The sequence below is a fragment of the Anopheles gambiae genome, chromosome 3, assembly GCF_943734735.2.
Source record: "Anopheles gambiae chromosome 3, idAnoGambNW_F1_1, whole genome shotgun sequence".
Taxonomy (NCBI): Eukaryota; Metazoa; Arthropoda; class Insecta; order Diptera; family Culicidae; genus Anopheles; species Anopheles gambiae.
The window spans coordinates 2181260-2202142 of NC_064602.1; the positions used below are offsets into that span (position 1 = coordinate 2181260).

At 43.4% G+C, this 20883-nt stretch overlaps 1 protein-coding gene across 1 annotated transcript; it reads right to left on the reverse strand.

The window, feature by feature from the left end:
- Positions 1-8642: 8642 nt before the first annotated feature.
- Positions 8643-10352, reverse strand: LOC1278101 (facilitated trehalose transporter Tret1). Its single transcript, XM_317638.5, has 2 exons — positions 10195-10352; positions 8643-10118 (listed from the first exon to the last, which is right to left on the reverse strand). Exons 1-2 carry the CDS (start codon positions 10259-10261, stop codon positions 8773-8775), a joined length of 1413 nt encoding a protein of 470 aa, XP_317638.5. The 5' UTR covers positions 10262-10352; the 3' UTR covers positions 8643-8772.
- Positions 10353-20883: the final 10531 nt, after the last annotated feature.

Below are 20883 nucleotides of genomic sequence, written 5' to 3' on the forward strand. Positions count from 1 at the left end.
TGTTTGGTAGAATGCGCTGTGCGCGCCGTATCGTGCCGTCCACGGGAAACGATGCTGTCAGATGCTGCGACGCACGAGGGACAAAACTCACAGCATACTTGGTTCTGGTTTTCCCCTACCTACGAGAGGGGAAAACGTGGACCGTGAGTTTGACAGTTCGCCTTCAGCATGGTCCCACGCTTTGTACAGTGGTGTTTGTGCGCCTGTCGACTAAGTATCACAAACACTACCAAAGGGGAAAGCTTTTCATTCAACGTTTCTACAGCCAGCCAGCCAAACACGCAGGAGGCAACCGGTCTCGGATGTGGGTCACTGGTGCACGGTTGACGCTTGTTAGTATTAGAGCGCCCGCCTGTTTTTGCTTTCGTTTGCTAGTATCTGTGTATGCGTTTGCGTCCAGCTTGTTTGTGAGAAATGGGACTAAATATGGGTGGGATTCAGTGCGGTGTGCCGGTGATAAACGTGATGCGACGAGAGCCGCGTGGAAGCGAATGAACTCGAGCTGCCCTTTCTCTTGTCGAACGAGCAAAACTTTGACGGTTCGCTTTGAATAAAAGGTTTGATTAGAAACTCGGTTCATTGAACATGAAATGGTTGCTAAATGGAGGTGGAAAGTTTGTTGGCAGTATGGGAAGTTGTTCGCAACTGTGATAAAGGTTCAGAATAAATAACACGAGTAATGGATATGGCGGGCAGTGGACCACTTAACGGAGTTTACGGTTAGTAAATTGATATTCTTTTGATTAAAGCGAGAGGTATTTTTTTTAATATTTTTTATTTCTTTTCATTCTCTACAAATACTTTAAATAGTCTTCTGTTAGTAAGTGAGCAATTACTACGAATTTTACTTACAAAGCTTCACTGCTGGCATGAAGCATGTAAACAGCATTGAATAGCCTTTGCTAATTGGATCTTTGCTATTATAAGCCGCCTCTTAACTTGTCTGGGCGTGTTGGCGGGATACTGCTAACGGTTCCAGCAAACGTTTGTCACTGAATGTGATTTTCCATTTCCATTTTTTAAAGTCTCAGCACAACGCCTTCCCACCACCAAATGGTGTCTCCTAATCTGATTCAACTAATTTGCAGCTTCCACGAATCACGCCATTGTCAAACACAATGAAGCCATAGTACCCGGCCAGCACCAGCGCCCGATGCTTCAACTGTCAGTAAGTGGATTTCGTGAAGAATGTTATATCTATGCTTAACCTCCAAAAGCGCTCGAGAGTATGCCCCCCCCGATAAGAGCCTGTCCCGAGTTCGGCGAAGCTTCGTTCTTTTTTTTTTTTTTTGTTGTTATTCCTCCCATTACACATTCGCGGCAGAAGTGTCTTCATTATTGACACGTACATAGCCGCGTCTGTCGTGTTTGTAAGCTTCTAGCGTACGCTTCGCTTTTCCACGAAAACAGTTGACCAGCTTTTGGGAAGCCCGCGTCGCCGGGCGATGATCGCAGCAGGAAATCTCGCTTTCCGGCTTGCGTCTGGTGGGTCATAAATTTATGCTCCTTTGTTCCTTTGGGGCTGCTGTTCGTGCTGCGATGGGTCGGCTGCAGTAAGGGGTGGTGGTGTGAAAATATCTCAACTGAAAATCGACATTTTATACGGTACATTGATTTTGAATAGCCGCTTGGTTGAATGTTTGTCACGCAGACGGAAAGCTGCTGAGGGCATTAGCGTCTTCATGCACCATCGTCATCACCAGCGTTGAAAGTAAAGCAACGGGGAGCGAATTCGTCTTGCAGACAATTTGCCCATCATGGGGGTTTCAAGACAAAGATCGACAATTTGTGGAAAAGGCAAATCGGTTTTCCCCCTGTGCACGTTTCGCTGCGTGCAATGTAAGATTTAAATTTGGAGTTGAAATTACCTGATATGCAGCGAGATTCGGGTTAGATACCGGTAAATAGAAGTCCAAATATACACATGTGCAAGACAGCAACAGAACCCGCGGTTGTAATTCAGACTGCAAACGAACCGTACAAACCACCTAACATGTTAACATAGCTGTAACAGGATGTAACAGTTCTGCAAAAATGTACTCCGTAAGGTCTAATGTGAAAAATTATAGTGACGTGTAAACGAAACAAACGCGCATTGTTCATGCTGTGTGGCGAGCATTTGTGGTGCGGTGCGGTTAAACTTTTTGCCAGCATACTGCACATGTACCGCTAGATGAAAGTTTATTGCACGAGGGTTTCCTTTCCTTCAACCACCGTTTTTCTCTTGCTCGAGAAAGAAAATAAAAAAACAGCTACTTACAAGGGATGTGCAAGCTAACCCTTCATGCAGCTTTATTATGCTGAACATACGCATGACCTTTATCAACACCCGAAACGATAATGTTTACTGAAACATGTTAGCGTTTGCAATGGCAAGATAAACGACGCGAGAAAGTTACAGCAGGGATTGGAGGCGGACAACTCGCCGAATGGTAAACGAATAGAATTTTATTTTATAGAATATGACTTAGCTAGTTAAATCAAACGAAAGAAATTATAATGTATGTCAATAAATATGGAATTATCGTTCTTTCGTCCGCTATGCAACAGTTTGAATATTTCTATAGAAGTAACATTTTGGTTTCTTAGGCATTGGGCACTCACAAGAAACCCCTTAGCTTTGTTTTTCGCTGTATACACTGAAGAATCATCAATCAAAATTGACATGTTACAAAACGGCTGTTTGTGCGCCGTATCACAGGTTGTAGCAAATAAATAGCAGGAAATATTATCCTGCATCTTCATCCACCAGACAAATGATACTGTAATATCGCTCAAACACAACACAATATGCATATCTCGTACTTAAAACCGAATCCTATCTGACAAAACGCTGCACATGGACGATGGTGCCTGCAGCACCTAGCCCGGCTCTACTTAACGTTTGAGCTTCCGTAAGCCACGGTACAGCAAAGCATGGTCTTATGAAATGTCAACAGACTCGCAAACCAAACACCAAACATCGTACGTTTCATCTTTTCTTGCGCTAGAAACTGCAAACCAGCCCGTCAGCACAGCAGGCTGACAGGCATCCCCCAGAGTGGTACGAAGAAACCAATTTTGATTTCAAACCCCTGACTCAAATAAGCCTTTCCGTGACACCAAAATCAACAACCACCGGCAGCACCCAGTTCCAGCGAACCCATTCCGGGATGGTAAAGAACAACACGCTGCTAGAAATTCAATTTCAAGCCCAGTATTACTGGAAAAATAAGATTACACTACCTGGCTCTCTTTCTCTCTCTCTCTCTCTCTCTTTCTCTCTCTCTCTCTCTCTCTTTCTCTCTCTCTGGCTCTCTCACTCTCTCTCTTGCTCTCTCACTCTCTCTCTCTCTAGCGTGCACTCGTCCTGAGCCATTCCGTTTGGTGTCATGGTGCCAAACAATAGGCAATTCGAGTCTTCTGTCACGCGAAATGGAATCAACCGCAGGTAATGCGGTTTGACTTGGGCTCAAACTACACTCTGTAACATTGAATTTGTATTTTCTTTAAACTTTTGTTTTTTTTTTTTGGTGTTTTTTTAGGGTGTGACTGCAATTTTCCTTGCGATTTGTGTCTCCACAAATCCAAGGAGCACCATGCGTCTCCATCTTGATAGGAAATTAACTGGGCGCCTCCACCGCCTTATAACGCCATAACTAGCTTATTGAATAAAAGGTCATATGTAGAAATCATGTGGGTCAAATTAAATGTGCTTTTGCAAACAAAAAGAAAACAACACTGAGAAGCTTTCCATAGACAAAGCATGCCACATATTATACGGTTCAAAAGGTCTGAATCTAAAAGTGTTTGTATTACTTGTAATGGCGGTAACAAGTCCAGTCCCCGTACGATTACAATCGCTGTTTTTATTCCCATCAACCCTCGCTTGGAAAATCTCGCACAGGAAGTGATCACTCCCACACCAAGCACACGCACACACACACACATGTTTGCTCGTTTTCCCCCGAGTATGAAACAAAAATCCCACTAACTGCTGTTACTTCTACTAATGTTGCCAATGTTGCGTATCGTGTTGCAGGCGAGGGATCGAAAAATGATAATACGCAATCTCGACGCACTTCATGCTCCCGGTCCAGGGGAAAACAGGAAAATGCCCTACCTCCCCAACCCCGGATGCAGGAACGGCTGCTGTCGGCAATAATCGTAAAATTTTATTATTGGAGTTTTACGCGAAACCCATATAATGCCTTTATTCGTGCACGGTTGGGAAAAACACACGGACGGATGTGTTTCCGTTTGGTCGTTTAAGGAAGATATCGAGGACAAGAGGTGCGAAGGTGAATGTATCGCACAAAAAAAAAAGTTAAACGGATGAAACGTGTCCACCAGTCATTCCACATGTTGGCAGATAATGTATTCTGTTTGTATCGGTTGTTGAAAAAGTAGAACAGGGAATGTATCTAATTTCACAAGTTTTGTTGTCACTTTAGGAGATTTAGGTCACATGAAAAACATGAAAAAGTGTTACATGTTTTCCATGTTATAATCTTATTTGTGAACAAGCTACGAGCCTTACGCTTCATTTTCGTAAACCAAAACTTTTCAATTTAAAGTTTAAAAAATACATTTCACTGAAAAGAAATGAACGTGACGCAGTCGATCCTCAATTTGTTATTCTTTAGCAACACAATTAATTCATAACACCTCTTTGCTTTCGCAAAACTTTCTCCTTTTTCTCTAAGCTGATTCATCACACCCAAGCCCTTTTTAAACCTTATTTTTACTGCCCATAGAGTTTAGTGAAAACTAATCACATTGTGCCAAATGGTTCAGCGGCATATTGAGACCGATGCTGGAAAGAATGTAATAAAAAACGGTGTGCCAAAACATAAAAAAAACACTTGCACCCCACCTTTGGGTAACAAAACAAAAGCGCTTCAGAGAAGAAATAACGAATTTTAACCGATAAAACCAGCACCGGGAAGGATTGAGCAGTGGCGTTAGGAATGGTTCGAACCGGCTGAAACAAGAGCAGTTCCAGTTCCTCATAATGGATGATGGGACACACCTTTAACAAAATGGGTAAAGTGTGATCAGGGCAAAGGTGCGGGGCGCCCGAAAGGTCCAGTGTAAAAGGTTCATAATTTATTATTGCAGAGACATCGGGGTCAAAATCTGAAAAGCGCTTAATTACAACCGTGGTCCGTGTTTCGAGCTTTTACCGGTTCGTGGTGGAAAGGGCACAAGCCGCCGGATCGAGTTAATTCCCGGCACGGAAGTCGGAAAATTCAAAGACAACAAATTACACAGCAAAAACACGCTGCATAAACAGCTGACATGCCGCCATCGCTCCATCGCTCTCGAGCTAGATCTTGCTTCGCAATGGAAACGAGCAGGAAGGCAGTACCAGCAAAAAGTGGATTCTTAATTAAATGGATGCTTATTTGAAAAGTTGCTCACAATCATTGCGCTACGTTGGAGGTGAAACCATTTTCACTACAAAAAGCACCCTGAATGAATGGACACCATCACCATTACCTTCTTGAAGGAAATTCATCTTATTGCTAAAGTTGGCAAAGAGGGCGCTCACCGCTCGTCGCTTTGTTTTCTCAAGTCCCTTAGCAAATTTAACCTATTTAAATGCGATAAGTGTAGTCGTTAGCGAATCATTACCTACTGAACGCTCGAAGGCATGACTGAAAAGGGGTTTCGGTGCAAAATGAAAATTCCTTTAATTAGGAACGACGAAGCCGCTTTCATAATATTCAAAACTGGACGCTTATTATGCTTGGCAGTGCGGTATTACCTGTTTGTTTTAATAATTACCAAATCAACGTGATTTTAGTTGTACTGAATGGTTGGCAAATTATGTCTTCCAATTTGTAATGTTATGCAAAGAAATTCATTTAAAAAAAACAACATGGCGGGTTACAGGGCCACTTTCAACAGTCATCCATTGGGAACCATCCAGCTTCATGTACCCATGGCTATCCGTTGTAGTGTGCTTCACCAGAAGCACCTATCAATTTGGCGAATCTTTTACGCCGCCGAGCTCGCAGCATCAAGTGCTTCTCTTCCGAGCGCTTTCGGAGCGATAGGCAATCAGTACGTGGTCATGAACAAAAAGTGCCCACGTTTGAAGATACGTTCGAGGAAGCCCGAAAAAGTCACGCTGGAACCGGTTGTACGTACTTCAACCAGTAAAGAAGCGGTAAGCGTATATAAGAGCCAGATTACCATCTTATCTAGCACGGGAACCCTCAATATCTTCAACAAAAAGGTTCCTACTGAAGACATTTTTCAGGTACGTGGGGCCAAAGGAGGACAAACCGTCGGTGATTCACTGTTTTCAGGAGCTTCCCACACGAAGCGGAACAATTTTGAAGCTTTTTTTCCTGATTTGAGAAGATAAAAAAGACTGAAAATATTCAAACCAATCAACCAATTAATGTTCGAAGAGTTACAAAGCACTTTTAATCCCCATTAACCTTTAACCAATTGCTCTACTTCTTGTATCGCCAGGTAAACGTTATATCACACCACGTACGCCCAATACTTCCTACAAGGTGAAACAATTCACTCTTCCCCATCCACTCGCCTTCAATTGCTGATATTATCCAACCAACAGCAAAAATAAATAAATAAATGCCATCTAATCTTACGTCGGCTAAAATTAGGTTTTATTTCGGTCACGTGCTGCTTGCCACCAACTGTTTTGCCCTTGCGTTACATTGTCTTTTCGATGCTGGCGTTCCCACCAGGGTAATATTGACATCACCGTAGAAGGATACACATATCGTGCAATCCGTACAAAAGACATCGGTATCAGCATCTCAATATATGTTGGTTCTTTTTTTTTGCGTTCTACCTCACGCCTGCCTGGAGGTACCGAAAGGGCGTCAAAATGAGATTGTGTAACTCACACACGTTCTCGACAGACGCCGCGCACACAGCGAACAGTTACCGACCCGAAATCAGATAGCAGCTTCTCACAATCGTGCCGAATACCTGCACGGTATTTGATGAGCCCAAAATATCCGTTTTGCCATGTACGAGGCATTCCCCCAAAATTACATCACATGCAAACAGACAGCGAATATGGAGCGTAACGCTGTAGCAGGAAGCGGTTTCTTGCATTTTCCCTTCATTCCTTTTGTTTCATTGGCCAAACATCATGGCGCTGTTTGAAGAGTTGTAGCGGGTTTTACGACAATAGCTTGCATACGTTGTGATGTGAGCGGAAATTAATTCGCAGAAAACCGTCGACATGTTTCCGCTCCGAACGTTGTGCTCGCGTTGCTCCAAAGGTTATCGTGCGGAGAAATGTTCCGCTTTTGTGTGTGACAGGTAGCTAACAACCATGTAACAGGTTGAGTGCTCACTTTTTAATTCATTCCTTTTATTCAATTCATCCAGTAAAGACACGGCGTAACAGCTTTCGTGTATTTTTCCATTTCTTCCATTTTTCCGAGAAATGCATTCTACTGGAGAGCTTTCAGAAGCACTTTCATCAACTTTTTCACTCCCCATACGGTCATACGCGAGCAACTCATGTAGTGAGCTTTGGATTGTTGACATTGTTCGTTTTCTGCGTTAAATGTCATTGGTTTGATTACATTGGGTATACACAATCCTTTTCCACTATAAATTCTATCCTTATTGTTATAAACCCTGGACAGTTCTTTTAAAGACTTTGTTGCTGTGATTCAACCTTTATTTCCCCTTTTTACCACACTTATTTCCTATAATTCCTTTCCCTCTTTAAACGTGATTTACGAACCGACCAAAATTCCAGCTCTTCAAGACTCTTCAGCAAAGAACTCAGGACAATATGAACCCTTCCACTGTTTTCAAAATGTAATGAGGCGAATGAATCGTTCACGCTGTACAGCTCAGTGAAGTTCATTCGTTTGTTAGTTTTCCTCAGAAACTCCTTCTTCTCACAGCTTTTTCTTCGTGTTTTGAGTGGAAAATTGTCCCCGTTCTTCCCCGCGCAACACAGAACCTCCATAAGGAAGTAGTTTGCAATTTGCAAAGCCTTTGCCGGCACGATTTCAATCGGTTGTTTGTGCCTTAACCTTCCCCTCTTTAAATAAATGGAGGGTTCTGCCAACGGAAATGAACGAATCTGGCTGTGAGGCACAAATAATTGCCCGAAATGGTTGCCTTGCTTTTGGTGTAATGATACGTTGAAAGGCGACGAGTGACAGAAACAGAGAAAACGACTGCCGGCAAACGGGGTAGTGCTGCTGAAGTTCTTTCGCTGAAAGTCACGTTCAAAGCACGACGACAAAGGGGCAATGATCCATTACTGGGGCGGAGTACCGGAAGTGGTATCTTGTAGGCAGGTTTTCCCTGTGACGAGTAAAATAAATCCAGAAAACGTGCTGGAATGCGTTTGCCATCTTTTGTCCGCTAAGGGAGATCTTTTGCACTCTTGAAAGAATTTTAGCGCTGGTTGAAATGTGTGACGGACTAAAGCAAAAGCTATTGTAAAGGAGATGAGTGTCGGGTTACGTACCCTTTTGTATGATAGACAAATGCTTGAAGGTATGATCGTTTGAAAAGTATCGATTTCTATTCTTTCGGAATGCTGACAACGACAGGGAGCAAAGTAGTGCATTTGTAAAGCAATCGTACATTATATACTATGAGCCAGCCCATGAAAGATGCATTTCTTTCTGATGAAAATGGTCAGCTTTGTATTTCAAAGAACTGTATTTTATTTGAGCTGAAGAATGTAAACTCAAACTGACACGAAATTCATTTAAATTATGATGCACATTCCATGTTGTATATACAGATCACTTGCATCGAAATGGACTAACCTTAATCTACGTAGACAGCCTTAGAAGGATCCCTCTTCCTACGCCATCCGGAAATTATCTCCTGCACCTCGTCCAAGCTCTTGCCCTTGGTTTCGGGAATGTAAAGAAACACGAACCCAAACGTCAACCCAATGCTAACGGTGAACACCCAAAACGGAAGGTATGCACCGACATTGTCAAGTGCTATCTGGAACAATTTCAACACGGCAAATATGGTGACACCGCTCAGAATTCCAAACAAAGCGTTCGCGTGGGCTCGAATGTTTTTGGGGAAAATTTCACTCATAATTGCAAACGGTACAGTGGCCATCCCGAAGGCGTACGAAATGACGAAGAACAGCAGCCCAACGAACGAGACCCAGCCGAAGCTTTCAACGTTCACGCCGGCCGCCTGGAGCGTAAAGTAGATGGAAACGAGCAGCAGCCCTATGCAGCTTCCGGCACTGGACCACAGTAGCAGCGGACGTCGGCCGACACGATCGACTAGAAACACCGGAAAGGACACGGTCACCATTTGCACAACACCAAGCACGATGGACATTTGCGCGTCGGTTAGATCGCTCGAAATCTGGGAAAAGATGGTCTGCGCGTAGCTCAGGACTGCTTGTATGCCTGACATCTGCATACCCAAAGCAAGAATCAGCACTATGATGATATTGTTACGATAAGCCGGCAGGAACAGTTCTCTCATCGAGCCTCGTTCGCTGGCCGTACGTTCGATGGATTTCCGGGTACAGTTGAGCTCTTCCTCTACGGTCGAGGTCCGCCGTAACCATTGTAGGCTGCGTCGGGCTTCAGCAATGCGTCCCCTTCCGAGCAGATAGTGCGGGGACTCGGGCATCCACACGAAGGTGAGTAGAAATAGAACCGGGCCAACCATGGAAAGCCAAGCCAGTGTCTCGAAGCTAACGTAAGGCCCGACGGAGTATTCGAACAGTATTCCTACTTTGGCCAGTACCGTGATGAGTGAAGCGGCCGCACCCCGAACCCCGTCCGAGGTGATCTCCCCGATGTAGATGGGAACAATGCCGTACGCTACGCCGTACGAAATACCGAAGAGAAAGCGAGCGATGTACAATAACAGCGCCGTCCGAGCTAATGCGATCATAATCCATCCGGCAATCACGGGTAGAGCACTGGCAATAAATGGCCACTTGCGTCCAAATCGGTCCACAGTGAGTCCGGCAAATATCATACCAAAGATACCACCGATGGCTTGAATTGATACGATCCAGGAACCGTCACCGGACGTAATCGATAGCGGGGGGTTCGGTACTTTGAGGAGCTTCGGCAGGGCTGGCGAAGACCATGCGTTGGTGCATAGAACCATAAAGATGCAGAGAGTAGCTAAAGAGAGAGATGGTTGGAAATGCGCAATCAGAAGCAAACAACGAAAACGCCGAGGAATTTGTGTGTCACTTACCAGAAAATGAAGCCAAGTACTCATTTCTGTGTAACAACAGACGCGAAATCCACGGTGAAGTAGTCATGGTGACGGGCTGGGAGCGAATGAGAACCGTAACTTTCGCATTTCAAGTGGGTAGACATTTGGCCAAACAACAACAAAACTTATCTCCGTGTGTACCGAGCCATTAGACGTTACGCTCCGATAATGAGTACGTTTTTTGCACTCTGAGTGAACGACAAGATGTGCGAAAACGAATAAACGTAAACAGAAAGATAATGGTGGGAAGAGATAACTAAGACGATTATTGGGGAAATAAACGCTAGCGCAAAAGTGCACGCTGCCGATTAGGTTGTCATAGGTCTTCGTCCATGCTTTTGAGTGTGTATTAACGCTGCTTGATATGTGTCTGCTTGATTGTAAAAGAATGTATTTGTCAAGTTGCACATTCACTTCTTTAAAAGACAGATACTTTAACCGTTGAAAGAGCCGTTTGAAAAGTATCAATTTCCATGTTTTCAGTATGCTGACAGCAGAAAGCCATTCTCTTATCTCTTATAGCATAATTCATTAATACTTTATGTGCCTCATCATAATCATGACCCAGTAAGCTGAGAACGAAAATTCAACATTTTCATTGTTCGTTTCACACATTTTCATTCAATCTGCGAGCGAGCGGAACGTGCTCTGCGTCAAATTTTGATGAAGTTCAGATTGAATTTATGATGGGTCAGGTACGCGAGTCATGAAACTTTGGCCCATGACAGAAGGTTCGGCAGATCAGCTTAAACCGTCACACACGTTGTGTACAGTCCGTGCCATGGCAATGCCAAACAGGAAGTTTGTACCAGTTCCCAAACTTTGCTGAGTGACAAAAATTAATAGAGAAAGTTATGTCGTTCGTAATGAAAACGATCCAATCATTACGTACCGATGATAATAGCGCAGATCATAAAACTCTAATTTCTGTTCTAACTCCAACTAACATGCTCTGTCTTTGACGATTTGGGCTTTATTATTCGTTTCTTTTAGCTGTAAATACGCAAGCCTAAACACCAGTCATTCTGTTTATTCGTTAACAAATTTAACCATTATCGTATTTAGATGACCACCATAATTTGTTGATAATTCCAATACACCATGCACCATGAGCGGTAATCGGAACCGTGTATCGTGTATTTGGAAGCTTTAGTACGCCCGTTAGCTCGTTATTTTTCCCATCCAATCCGCTTACTAATTCATGGCACGAAACTTCATACCGTTTCGCTACGGAAGGGAACCGGCAACCGCCGAGTTGCCCAAAAGCCCAGAAACCAAATAAACAAACAACCCCGTGTGGAACTGGAGAAAGAAAGCAGCCTTGCCAAACAAACACGTATTTACCTTTTCCGCAAACCATTGTTTCGCCCGGTGGCTAACAGCATTATTGTTACTGGCTTACCCCAGAGTTCGTAATGCTCGTTTACCGCAGCTTTTGGTAACGATTTGCCGAATGGCGGATGGTGTTTTTCAGAATGCCAACGAGGACGCGACACAGAGAGCAGGAAGTTTGGTGGTGGAGATGGTGGGCGAATTTGATAACTTTTTGGCCATCGTGAGCTGATTTGTTGAAGCTGCCGGTCCAGAGAAAAACCGCGCCAGTGGTAAAACGGATACAATCATTTCCGAGTGACTGTGGCATCGACCGCAGGCTTGTGGATTTCCCCCCCCCCCCCCCCCGCCCCGGGGCAGCATACATTGAATTTTATGGCTTGGTAAAAGATTAACTTCACCGGTTTGTGTAATGACTTTGTTGCTTTGGTTTGCATTGGATTTTGAAATTGAGTTCTTGGGAAGTCGTTCTATATCCAATTACTGTTACTGCGGGGTGAATGAATGGGTGCAAATATTGATGGAATTATTGCACAAAAACACAACACTACTATGCAGTAGCGTTCAATATTGGATTTCCTATAAAAATAATGTGCATTAAACATGCTAAAAATATGCCTTTTCATTCAGATCAAATGCTCTCAAGTAATAGAACGAGCACAGAACAAAAGCAACCTTCAAAGCCACTTTGTCGTTGCAGCTCTTTTCACTCGTATCCGTCGTCTACCGCCGGATATCAAGATTCTAACTCATAAATTGAAATCATCCCACTGGCAAAAGACTCGAATCCCCGCCAGGACCATCCGAGATGGGCGCATATTTGCAATTCCAATTTCAGCTTTTATGAAGCGCACTTACGTTCCATTACTGTTGGCGCTGTGTTCACCAAGAAGCAAGCAACCCTGCCAATACGTTTGTATGCTTCCGTAAAAAAATCCAAGAAAAGAAAGCGCAAGACAGCGCTCGCAGCCGTTGGAGAGAAAAAAATCATTAATGAAATCGTCTCATCTTTTTTGATTGATGAGGTTGAACCATGGGCGACTCCACGCTTCCATGATATTTGATTGTTATGAAGCGATTTCTATTGTGAATCGGGGCCGTAGGGTATCAATCGTTCCTGCGAAGCTCTGCGTAGTAAAGGTAGGTAGTATTCGTGGCGCTGGGAGAAGGCATCACAGCATCACACCATAATCGATTTCCTCCGAGAATAGTCTTGAATAATCTATACAAATCAACACACTGCTGCATATTCAATCATTACAAAGCATTCGAGCAATGTGTTGCGGGGCGCGAGCTCAACTAGTATCAATATTTCACTTCGGGGTGTTATTGATGTGTGTATCGATCGATTATACATACATTAAACGGCATGAGGTTGTAGTTAAAGAAGCATTTGGATTAGCTGGTTGCCGTATCAGTCTTTCTCAGCTCCGAAAAAAGAATACGGCCAGTTACTTTAATTAGAAGACCGTAATAAGATGATTGCGTTGCTTACTTTTGACCCAAGATACGCTGATTGTCCAAATCCTATTTCCTATCCCATTCACCAAACGGCGGTCACACCAAACACTCAAATGTCATCACATCGAAAGCAAACAACATCACTGCTCTCATTTCCCTGCACCGCACCTAATCATCATCAATGCTCATGTCCTCTTCTATTTGCAGGAAAGCTTCTCCTACTCGACCACGCACGCATGCGAACGGTTCTAGTGGGAAAACCGTCTGTCCAGACGATGGTTTCAAAGGGTGATTACGACGATACTTATGTATTCTAAGCCGCCCCACGCCCCAAAGAAGCGCTGATAGTTGTTTACACAAACATACGGCTCGTCCCGAAGCAACACGCAGACGACAGCCGGAGCTGGCGTGTGTGCGTGTGAAACCATTTTATCGGCGTCTCGTGTGCCCGATGGTGTTGCAAAGCACATCTTCCCTCCATATGTGCGTTGCTGTGTACACATTATAGATGCAAATTGATTATTAAGCCGTATCACAGGCGTCTGTTGGTAATTTATACCGTCATGAATCGATGCGGGAGAGCGGTTGACGCTACAGCTACATCCTCCTGCTGCGTAAGTTAAACGTCTCCCGAGGGACCCGTGTGCCAGTGAACTCAGCACGGTTGAATCTTCTTATCTAGCACCCTTTCACTGTGTGGACGGCTCGGCGGGAGTCGGGTAAAATTTTTGGCTCAAATTTCATGTCACGAACTAGTTTTCAATAATCATGTGCTCCACCATGGTGAGGAGCATGGATAGCCGTCTGTAAACAAACACTTTTTGCGTGTGAAAAGTCTCGAAGCTCATGAGCGAGAAGCTACAGCAGCAGCAGCAGCAGCAGCAGTAGTGTTTGCATATTTACCGATTGCGATGGAAGCGACTCGAATATCAATTGAACTTTCGGTAAGTGTCGTTATGGTGCAGCTAAGGTGATGATTACAAAGCAGGGAAAATATTTAAAGATTTTCGATGGTTTTCGGATATCGAGTGATAAAGAAGGCTGCGACATTGTTTCTGAAAGCTTAAGAGTGATATTATTTCGTGAGATAATAGCAAAAAGATAAAAAAAATTGAATATTTTTTGCCAAATTTAATAACGGGGAAATTGTGATCAATTTCTCTTTGCGAGATAAGAACGAAATGAAGCAAATCTTGCGGTCAAACCCACTATTTATTCAATGCGTGAATCCAAACGCTAAATGACCCGGTATTAAAACGACTTACATAATTCATTCGAAAGCTTAAGCTATCTGCAGTGTATCCATTCTTACTTGTGCTTCAACGAAAATCAATAGATTCGATGATAACACGGCTTATATTCCGTTCACGACTGTCGTACATTCTCCTATCCTGCTGAGTTACTACATCCTACACAATCAACCACATTACGACCAACCGATGTGTAATAAGTACACCTTGATCAATTTCATGGTCCTATGAATAGAGCATCCCTCTCTTGCCCATATCACACTGTCCCACCAATACAACACGCCCATCCACACTCCTGCACCATAATCTAGTACACAATCGTGCCGCAAGGTACAACAATAATCCCAAAATATAAATATACCCCATGCCCACCCAACCTTCACGCCCAATACCAATGTGAATTGAAGAATCAAGCGAAATGGACAATTGTGTGCCAAGGATACGGCAACAAACATTGCGCTGGACCATTGCAACTACCATGAAAACATTCCTGTCACGTTCGCGACCCACATACATTATTCATCCGTCCCCAAAGTAAAAGTAAAAATCCCACTGACCCGCGGGACGGGACGAGATTAAAGCTTTGCTCAGAATAGAACCAGAACAACGGTACAAGGATTCTCACGATATTTATCAGACGGGTGGGTAGTAGGGCTGTTTATAATTTTGCCTCCCATCAATGTCACGGCCAGAGTGACAATGGCATTCCTGGCCGGAGGTTGTTGGCTCTCCACCACACAAACTCCCATTAGCTGCGAAGACCCGTTGTCAGAAGAAATTTTCGAACTCAGGCACGGGGAAAATTGAAGTGTCATTTTTCTCCATTTTCACCACTCATTATTGTGGCGTTACTTTTTGTGACATCTGGGCCCTTGGCTGCATTATTCTACAGCCGTTCTCTGTTCCTTGCGGCCTTCCGAGAACATTTTTCAGTCTCAAAAGATTTGCTACCGTGTGTATCGGAAAGGGAAAACATTCCAAAACTGGTGGAGTGTGGAGGGTGGGTTTTAAGCCTCGTTAAGGTAGCTTGGAGCTGCAAAACAATGACGAAGCACATAATCGGTGGTAATTTGTCATAAGAATGTTGGTATTCTATTGCCTTGGTAGGGGATTTAGGGTGGGATTTTATGTAACGAGTGATTTAATATCATCAACAGATAAGACCAAGAGAAGTTATGTTAAAGATTCCAGATATCCTTCAACCTAATGAATACATTTGCTTGCAATGCTTTAAGAATGCTACTGTCACGAAAGAGGTCATGTCATGGATATAGTTTTTGGTTGAAAAGAATAGCTTGGCATAGGACCAAAAGATACACATTAGTCGTCCTGTTGCTTCTTCTCAACTATTTAAACTCAAATAAATTTAAAGAAAATTCGATTATTTATGGTTCAAGTTTTGGCAGCGTACGGTAAATCAGTCGATGCCCACAACACATGATATACATCTTCTTCATAAGAATTACTTAAAGTGTATTGCCTAAAGTGCTTCTAGTTTAACGATAATGGCATCTTCTAAGCTGATCATATTCATCTCTATTGACCTCTTTCCTAGAAGCAATCTAAATCCTCATTTTCCCTCAAGATTTTAACTATTCAATGACACCATAACCCTTACGATGGAAAGAGATGTTGGTCGTACAGCACGGGTCATATCGGGATCAGTTGTTTTTTGTCGGCGATTAACATGCCATTCGTTAGTGGAAAAGGTTTTTGTGAGCATATAAATCCTGGCCAGATTGGTTGGGGCACTCTAAGCCACCGACCACCTGAACCAAGGTGTGTCCACGTACTCTCCAAGGACATCTAAGCCAAGGAACATCCCAGGACCTGTGCACTCTATCCTGTGTTGCAATTTTGAGCAAGGTTTTGCATCCACTACCACACACATACATACAATCAAAACACGGAACTCCCTTTTGAGGCATCTGTAAACGTTTTTCCGTATCAAAGCTCTGTGTCTTCGTGGTATTGCTACGATAGGAGCGTTTCCACTACACATCCTGTCGTACTCTCCCTGGGTGGAACTATTCCATTTTCCGGCAACGATGAATTGAAAGTGTCCAACGGGGAATCATATTTCAGGCGCTCCGACCGGGCAGATAATAATTTAAAATATTACATGCACCATTACCGCAATGCACACTACAGTCAAAGGGATGAGAAAGGAAGAGATAGAAAGCGGGAGAGAGTTCCAGGGAATGTGGGTGGTTGATGGTGGTGGAAGAATATTCTCATGCCCTCAACGGAAGCAATGGAAGCTCAGCACTAAAAAGAATTACAAATTGGAGCTTGAAAAACTACATACTATCGTTTACTATCGTGTAAACGGAAGTGAAATTGTGGGAAAATGTTGTTCCCACACTTTTCCTGTATGGTCGGTGGTGTTCTCTTTCGCTCAAATAGCTTGTGATTGTGATCTCGTTTGAATGTTACTGTTTGTATTTGTATTTGTTTTTATTTGTGGAGCATGTATACTTCATTACCTGATGTATTTCATTCGTCATACATGTACGAGTGATGGTTTTATTGTCTAACAGTGGAGGAATGCATGTCGTACTGAAATTAGGTTAAATATGGTACTCACACCCTTAAAGCTTGAATTTAAGTGCAGATACTTCTAAAGTTCTCTTCACGGAAATTATTCTCTAGCAAATGATTCAACATAAGACGCTTTGAAAGATGTTGAAAGCTTAAACGACATGTGTATGGATAGAATATTGACAATTCACAAACGGTTTAAGAGTTAACTGAATAGAAGAGAATCCAGTCTTCAACACAGGATAAGACTGAATATTGTTCTGATCATCCTCTGCTGTCTTATGTTCTTTAGATGACTTACACGGAGTGTGAACCGCTTCATGCACTCGACTCATTTCCTTCATTTGCTCGATTACCCCAGTTACAAGGCACATGCTTGTTCTAACATCATTCTCGAAGGAGAAGGTATTGATTGAAACGAAAGCATGATTAATGATGATCCAGCGGTGAGTTGACAAGCTGTTGGCGAGCATAGTTGACGAGAAATTACCTTCACATCGACACTTTTACGTCAAACTGATGGAAAAAGACGTTTGTTGCTAAAGCATGTGTTAGTTATTACGAGATTTGTTTTTAATATTGATGAAATGTACGAAACCCATTTATCTTATAGTTCTATTTCTGATGTCTAAATAACTTCAGGTAATTTCTCAAAGATTCGTCAATTGTTCTCCTTGACAACTATCAATTGACTTCTGCTGTATGCCTTAGCATCCTTAAGCCTTAATTATGAGGTCAATCACAAGAGAATTGCGACGAGATTCAATTAAACCATAACTGTCCGTTTTCAGACTCATGGATGTATAGTCGCTTTGTGTCGTATTCCCTTTGTGGGTCTTCTCGTAGCTATTTATCCGCAAACATTGTACAACCGATGACGATTGTTGTGCGATGTATCGCTTGATATTTGCCGATTGTACGGATCATCTGTATCACCATCTTAATGACATTTTATCACATTCAAACAGAACCCTCACCAGCACACGCGTATCCGGCTTTGTGCAACATCGATCAAAGCACAACTTGTCCGTAAGCTCTCGACCTCGCAATCACTTGTATGGCTCTGTATGACTGTGTGTGCTCAGCTCTTTCACAACTAACACTGCACAGGTCCTTGGAACGTTGTCTGCTTTCAAGTGTCACTTAACCGCAGCAAACGAGCCTGTCGCTGTCAAGTTAATAACTAGCAAATCCACTTTGGGCCGTACAGTATCCGTCCTGATTATCACAACTCCTCCACTCCAACTCGACGCCCCACACCGGAGGCACCAATCCCGGCAGTCATAAGCCATCACTTCATCACTCCCACGAATGGCGTTACTTTCGAAACGGTGTTAAACGTGTCGCTTCTCATCGTTCCCCACAGCCCAGAGGCAGCGTTTGATTGATCGTTTCTGTACATCAGGCTTCGCAACAGACCGGAATAATCGACGGGGCGTGTGGGAGAAAATATTTTGGCACCCATGAACCAAACGGTGGAGTGTGGTTGGGTGGCATTGCGCCACATTTCGGTCGGCCCGGTGGAATGCATCGTTAACACTTGTGCGCGTGGGCTGATGCCATACAATTCTCATTAGATTTGTGTCAAAGGATATGATACGTGATATGTGATTACGTTCGAAACATACCGATGCAAGTGTGGTGGAATGCCTTTTGTTTGTGCACAGAATTTGCACGTGGTTTTAAAGCGATTGTACTTGTGTGTAAGGTTGAATGAACTGGCAGGTTATGATAATCAAATCTTTTGATTATGTTTTCTACATTTCAGGTTAAATAACGTGTAATAGCATTTCATATGATATCAAACAGTCGTCATTGGTTCCTTAAAAGCCTTCTTTCGCAAATTGTGCTGTACTGCAAGAAAAAACTCGATTAAAGAAAATCGATTAGTCATCAAAGGTTTGCTACACGATGCAATGGAGAACGATTTTTGGACAAAAGTCACGTTTTGCAACATCGTTGTGGGGAACAACGAAACGATTGAAGTATACAACACAAGCTTAATGCTGAATTTTGTTTTTGAAAGTATTTATACGTCAGCTTAACGTATATGAACAATTTTGACGTTACCTGTTTTACTTCCAAACACACCCAATGGCTTATAAAATAGTGCACCTAATTAGCATGTTTTAAAGCAAAAATTAAACGCAATATACGACCCACTTCAAAACTCATTTATACCGTGTTTACTACAGTTTGCGCAACACAGCGTACCAAATCTTGCCAGCGCCATTTAATGAAATCTCAAACAACATCCCAAAGCGAGTGCCTTATCTTCCAGCGATGCCATGCGAAAGCTGCAATATAGTGGCAAATCTGACATCCTGCTCAGTGCCACAAAACGTTAAGAAGGTGTGCTCTGCCTAACACCTTCCATTCATGCTGAGGGAAGAGTAAAAGTGAGATGAAGTGTAAGCACATCTCATCGACTGGCCACGTGAAAAGCATTCAGGTTTTGTGCACGGAATACCATGCAAAGCCGACGACGTTAACAAACAACGCCCAGAGACCGGTTGCGCTTCATCCACTCCGGTTAAGGCTGCGGTTCTTCATTAAGACGGCCCAACATTATGGCCTCTTGTGGCGGGCTGTCCTGGCGTACCTGGCGCCACGGTGAAGGTGCAAATGAAACTTCCTGCATATGTCGCGATGCCGACAGCAAACTGACGTAAGATGTACTCAACGCTTGCGTCGGAACGTACCCGACAAGCACGTGAGCAACCTCCCTACTAAAGCACTGTGCAATACCGGTAACGAGCACCATCAGAACGTCGTTACTTTTTGGGGGCGCTCTTCTTGGGATTGGGCCACCGAGACCCGGGGTAGCACGCTGTAACCATGCTTTATGAACCTTTAAGAGCTCGTTCAGCATCGATTGTTCCTTGCTGCTATGGATGTTTGCATGTTTACCAACGCTGCTTTCTCGCCCTGGTTGCCCGGACATGGAAAGCGTTGTTCGGTGCACGTTTATGGTAGTTTATTACACTCGCCTGTCCCGGGTAGCAGCGCAAAGGAGTCTTTTAACCTCCGTGCCGGAATATTGCTTGTTGGTCTACACTACAGTGTTATGCTTCGTGAAGAGCAAACCACTTAACACTGATGTTGGTGTGGAGGTTGCTGCCGTACCGTTGACATGGAAACGAAACGCAAATGAAAGTAAAATCCTTATCTTTATGTCAACAAAATTGCAGACACGTGTTTCGATCTGTTTAGGAGCAATGTATTTGAAAGAAGTCACAGACAAATCACACACACACACTCTCTCACCTACAGAAGAAGATGAATAAAGAGAGCACAAAATAAATGTCTTAATTTTATCCTGCCATTCCAGATAACGGACCATGGACGCGTTCCTCTTGCGTTCTATTAACTCGTTTTTAAACCCTTCCCTTTTTGTCGGTTGTTCCGGTAACCGGGGCTGTTTGATATGCATGAGGATGGATCCCTCATACGTCACACTACTTAATCATTTCCAGCTCCATCACATCAGTCAGACAAAAGAAATAGCTCCCGTTATAGATACTATTTATCAGCCGTTGAATAAATTCTAAAGCTATACCCGTTTCTTTCTCCTACGGGAACACTTTTGCACGAGTATATTGGCCACGCGACATGCCATCGGCTTTGGGCTACACTTTGGGGAAACTGTCACATTTCCTACTGTCTCACGCTTGATTTCCCACGTACGAAACTAGAATTTCCAATTGTGCTCCAATTTCCCAGAAGCTCAGGCAGGCAAGCTTCCCCGCACGACGAATGGTAAGTTATTTTATTGCCGATTTATGAACTTTGCATGCATCCTGGGCTCCCACAGCAGGAACAAGTCATAGATCTTTTGCTGAATCTCTCCTCCTTCACTGCAGTTGGTAGTTGGCATAGAAACTGAAAGCTGCTTCCTTTCGCAATTTCCCATTCTGCAGAAGCCATGATAAACGGTCACAGTTTCCCAGTTTGACAAATCACCGCTCGACGATATGAGTTCATGAAAGAAGATCGAAGTTCAACATTACGCAAAGGGGGAATGTAAGCAGTGGGATGATTGCCTTCTGCAAGTTATCATCAATTGATGTTGGAAATAAAAATG

What these genes read in the sequence shown, in the direction of transcription:
- LOC1278101 (XM_317638.5), bottom strand. Translation starts at nt 10,261, where the DNA reads ATGACTACTTCACCGTGGATTTCGCGTCTGTTGTTACACAGAAATGAG. An exon ending in GTACTTGGCTTCATTTTCTG is followed by an intron (nt 10,119 to 10,194) that starts GTAAGTGACACA and finishes CTCTCTCTTTAG; the next exon opens with CTACTCTCTGCATCTTTATG.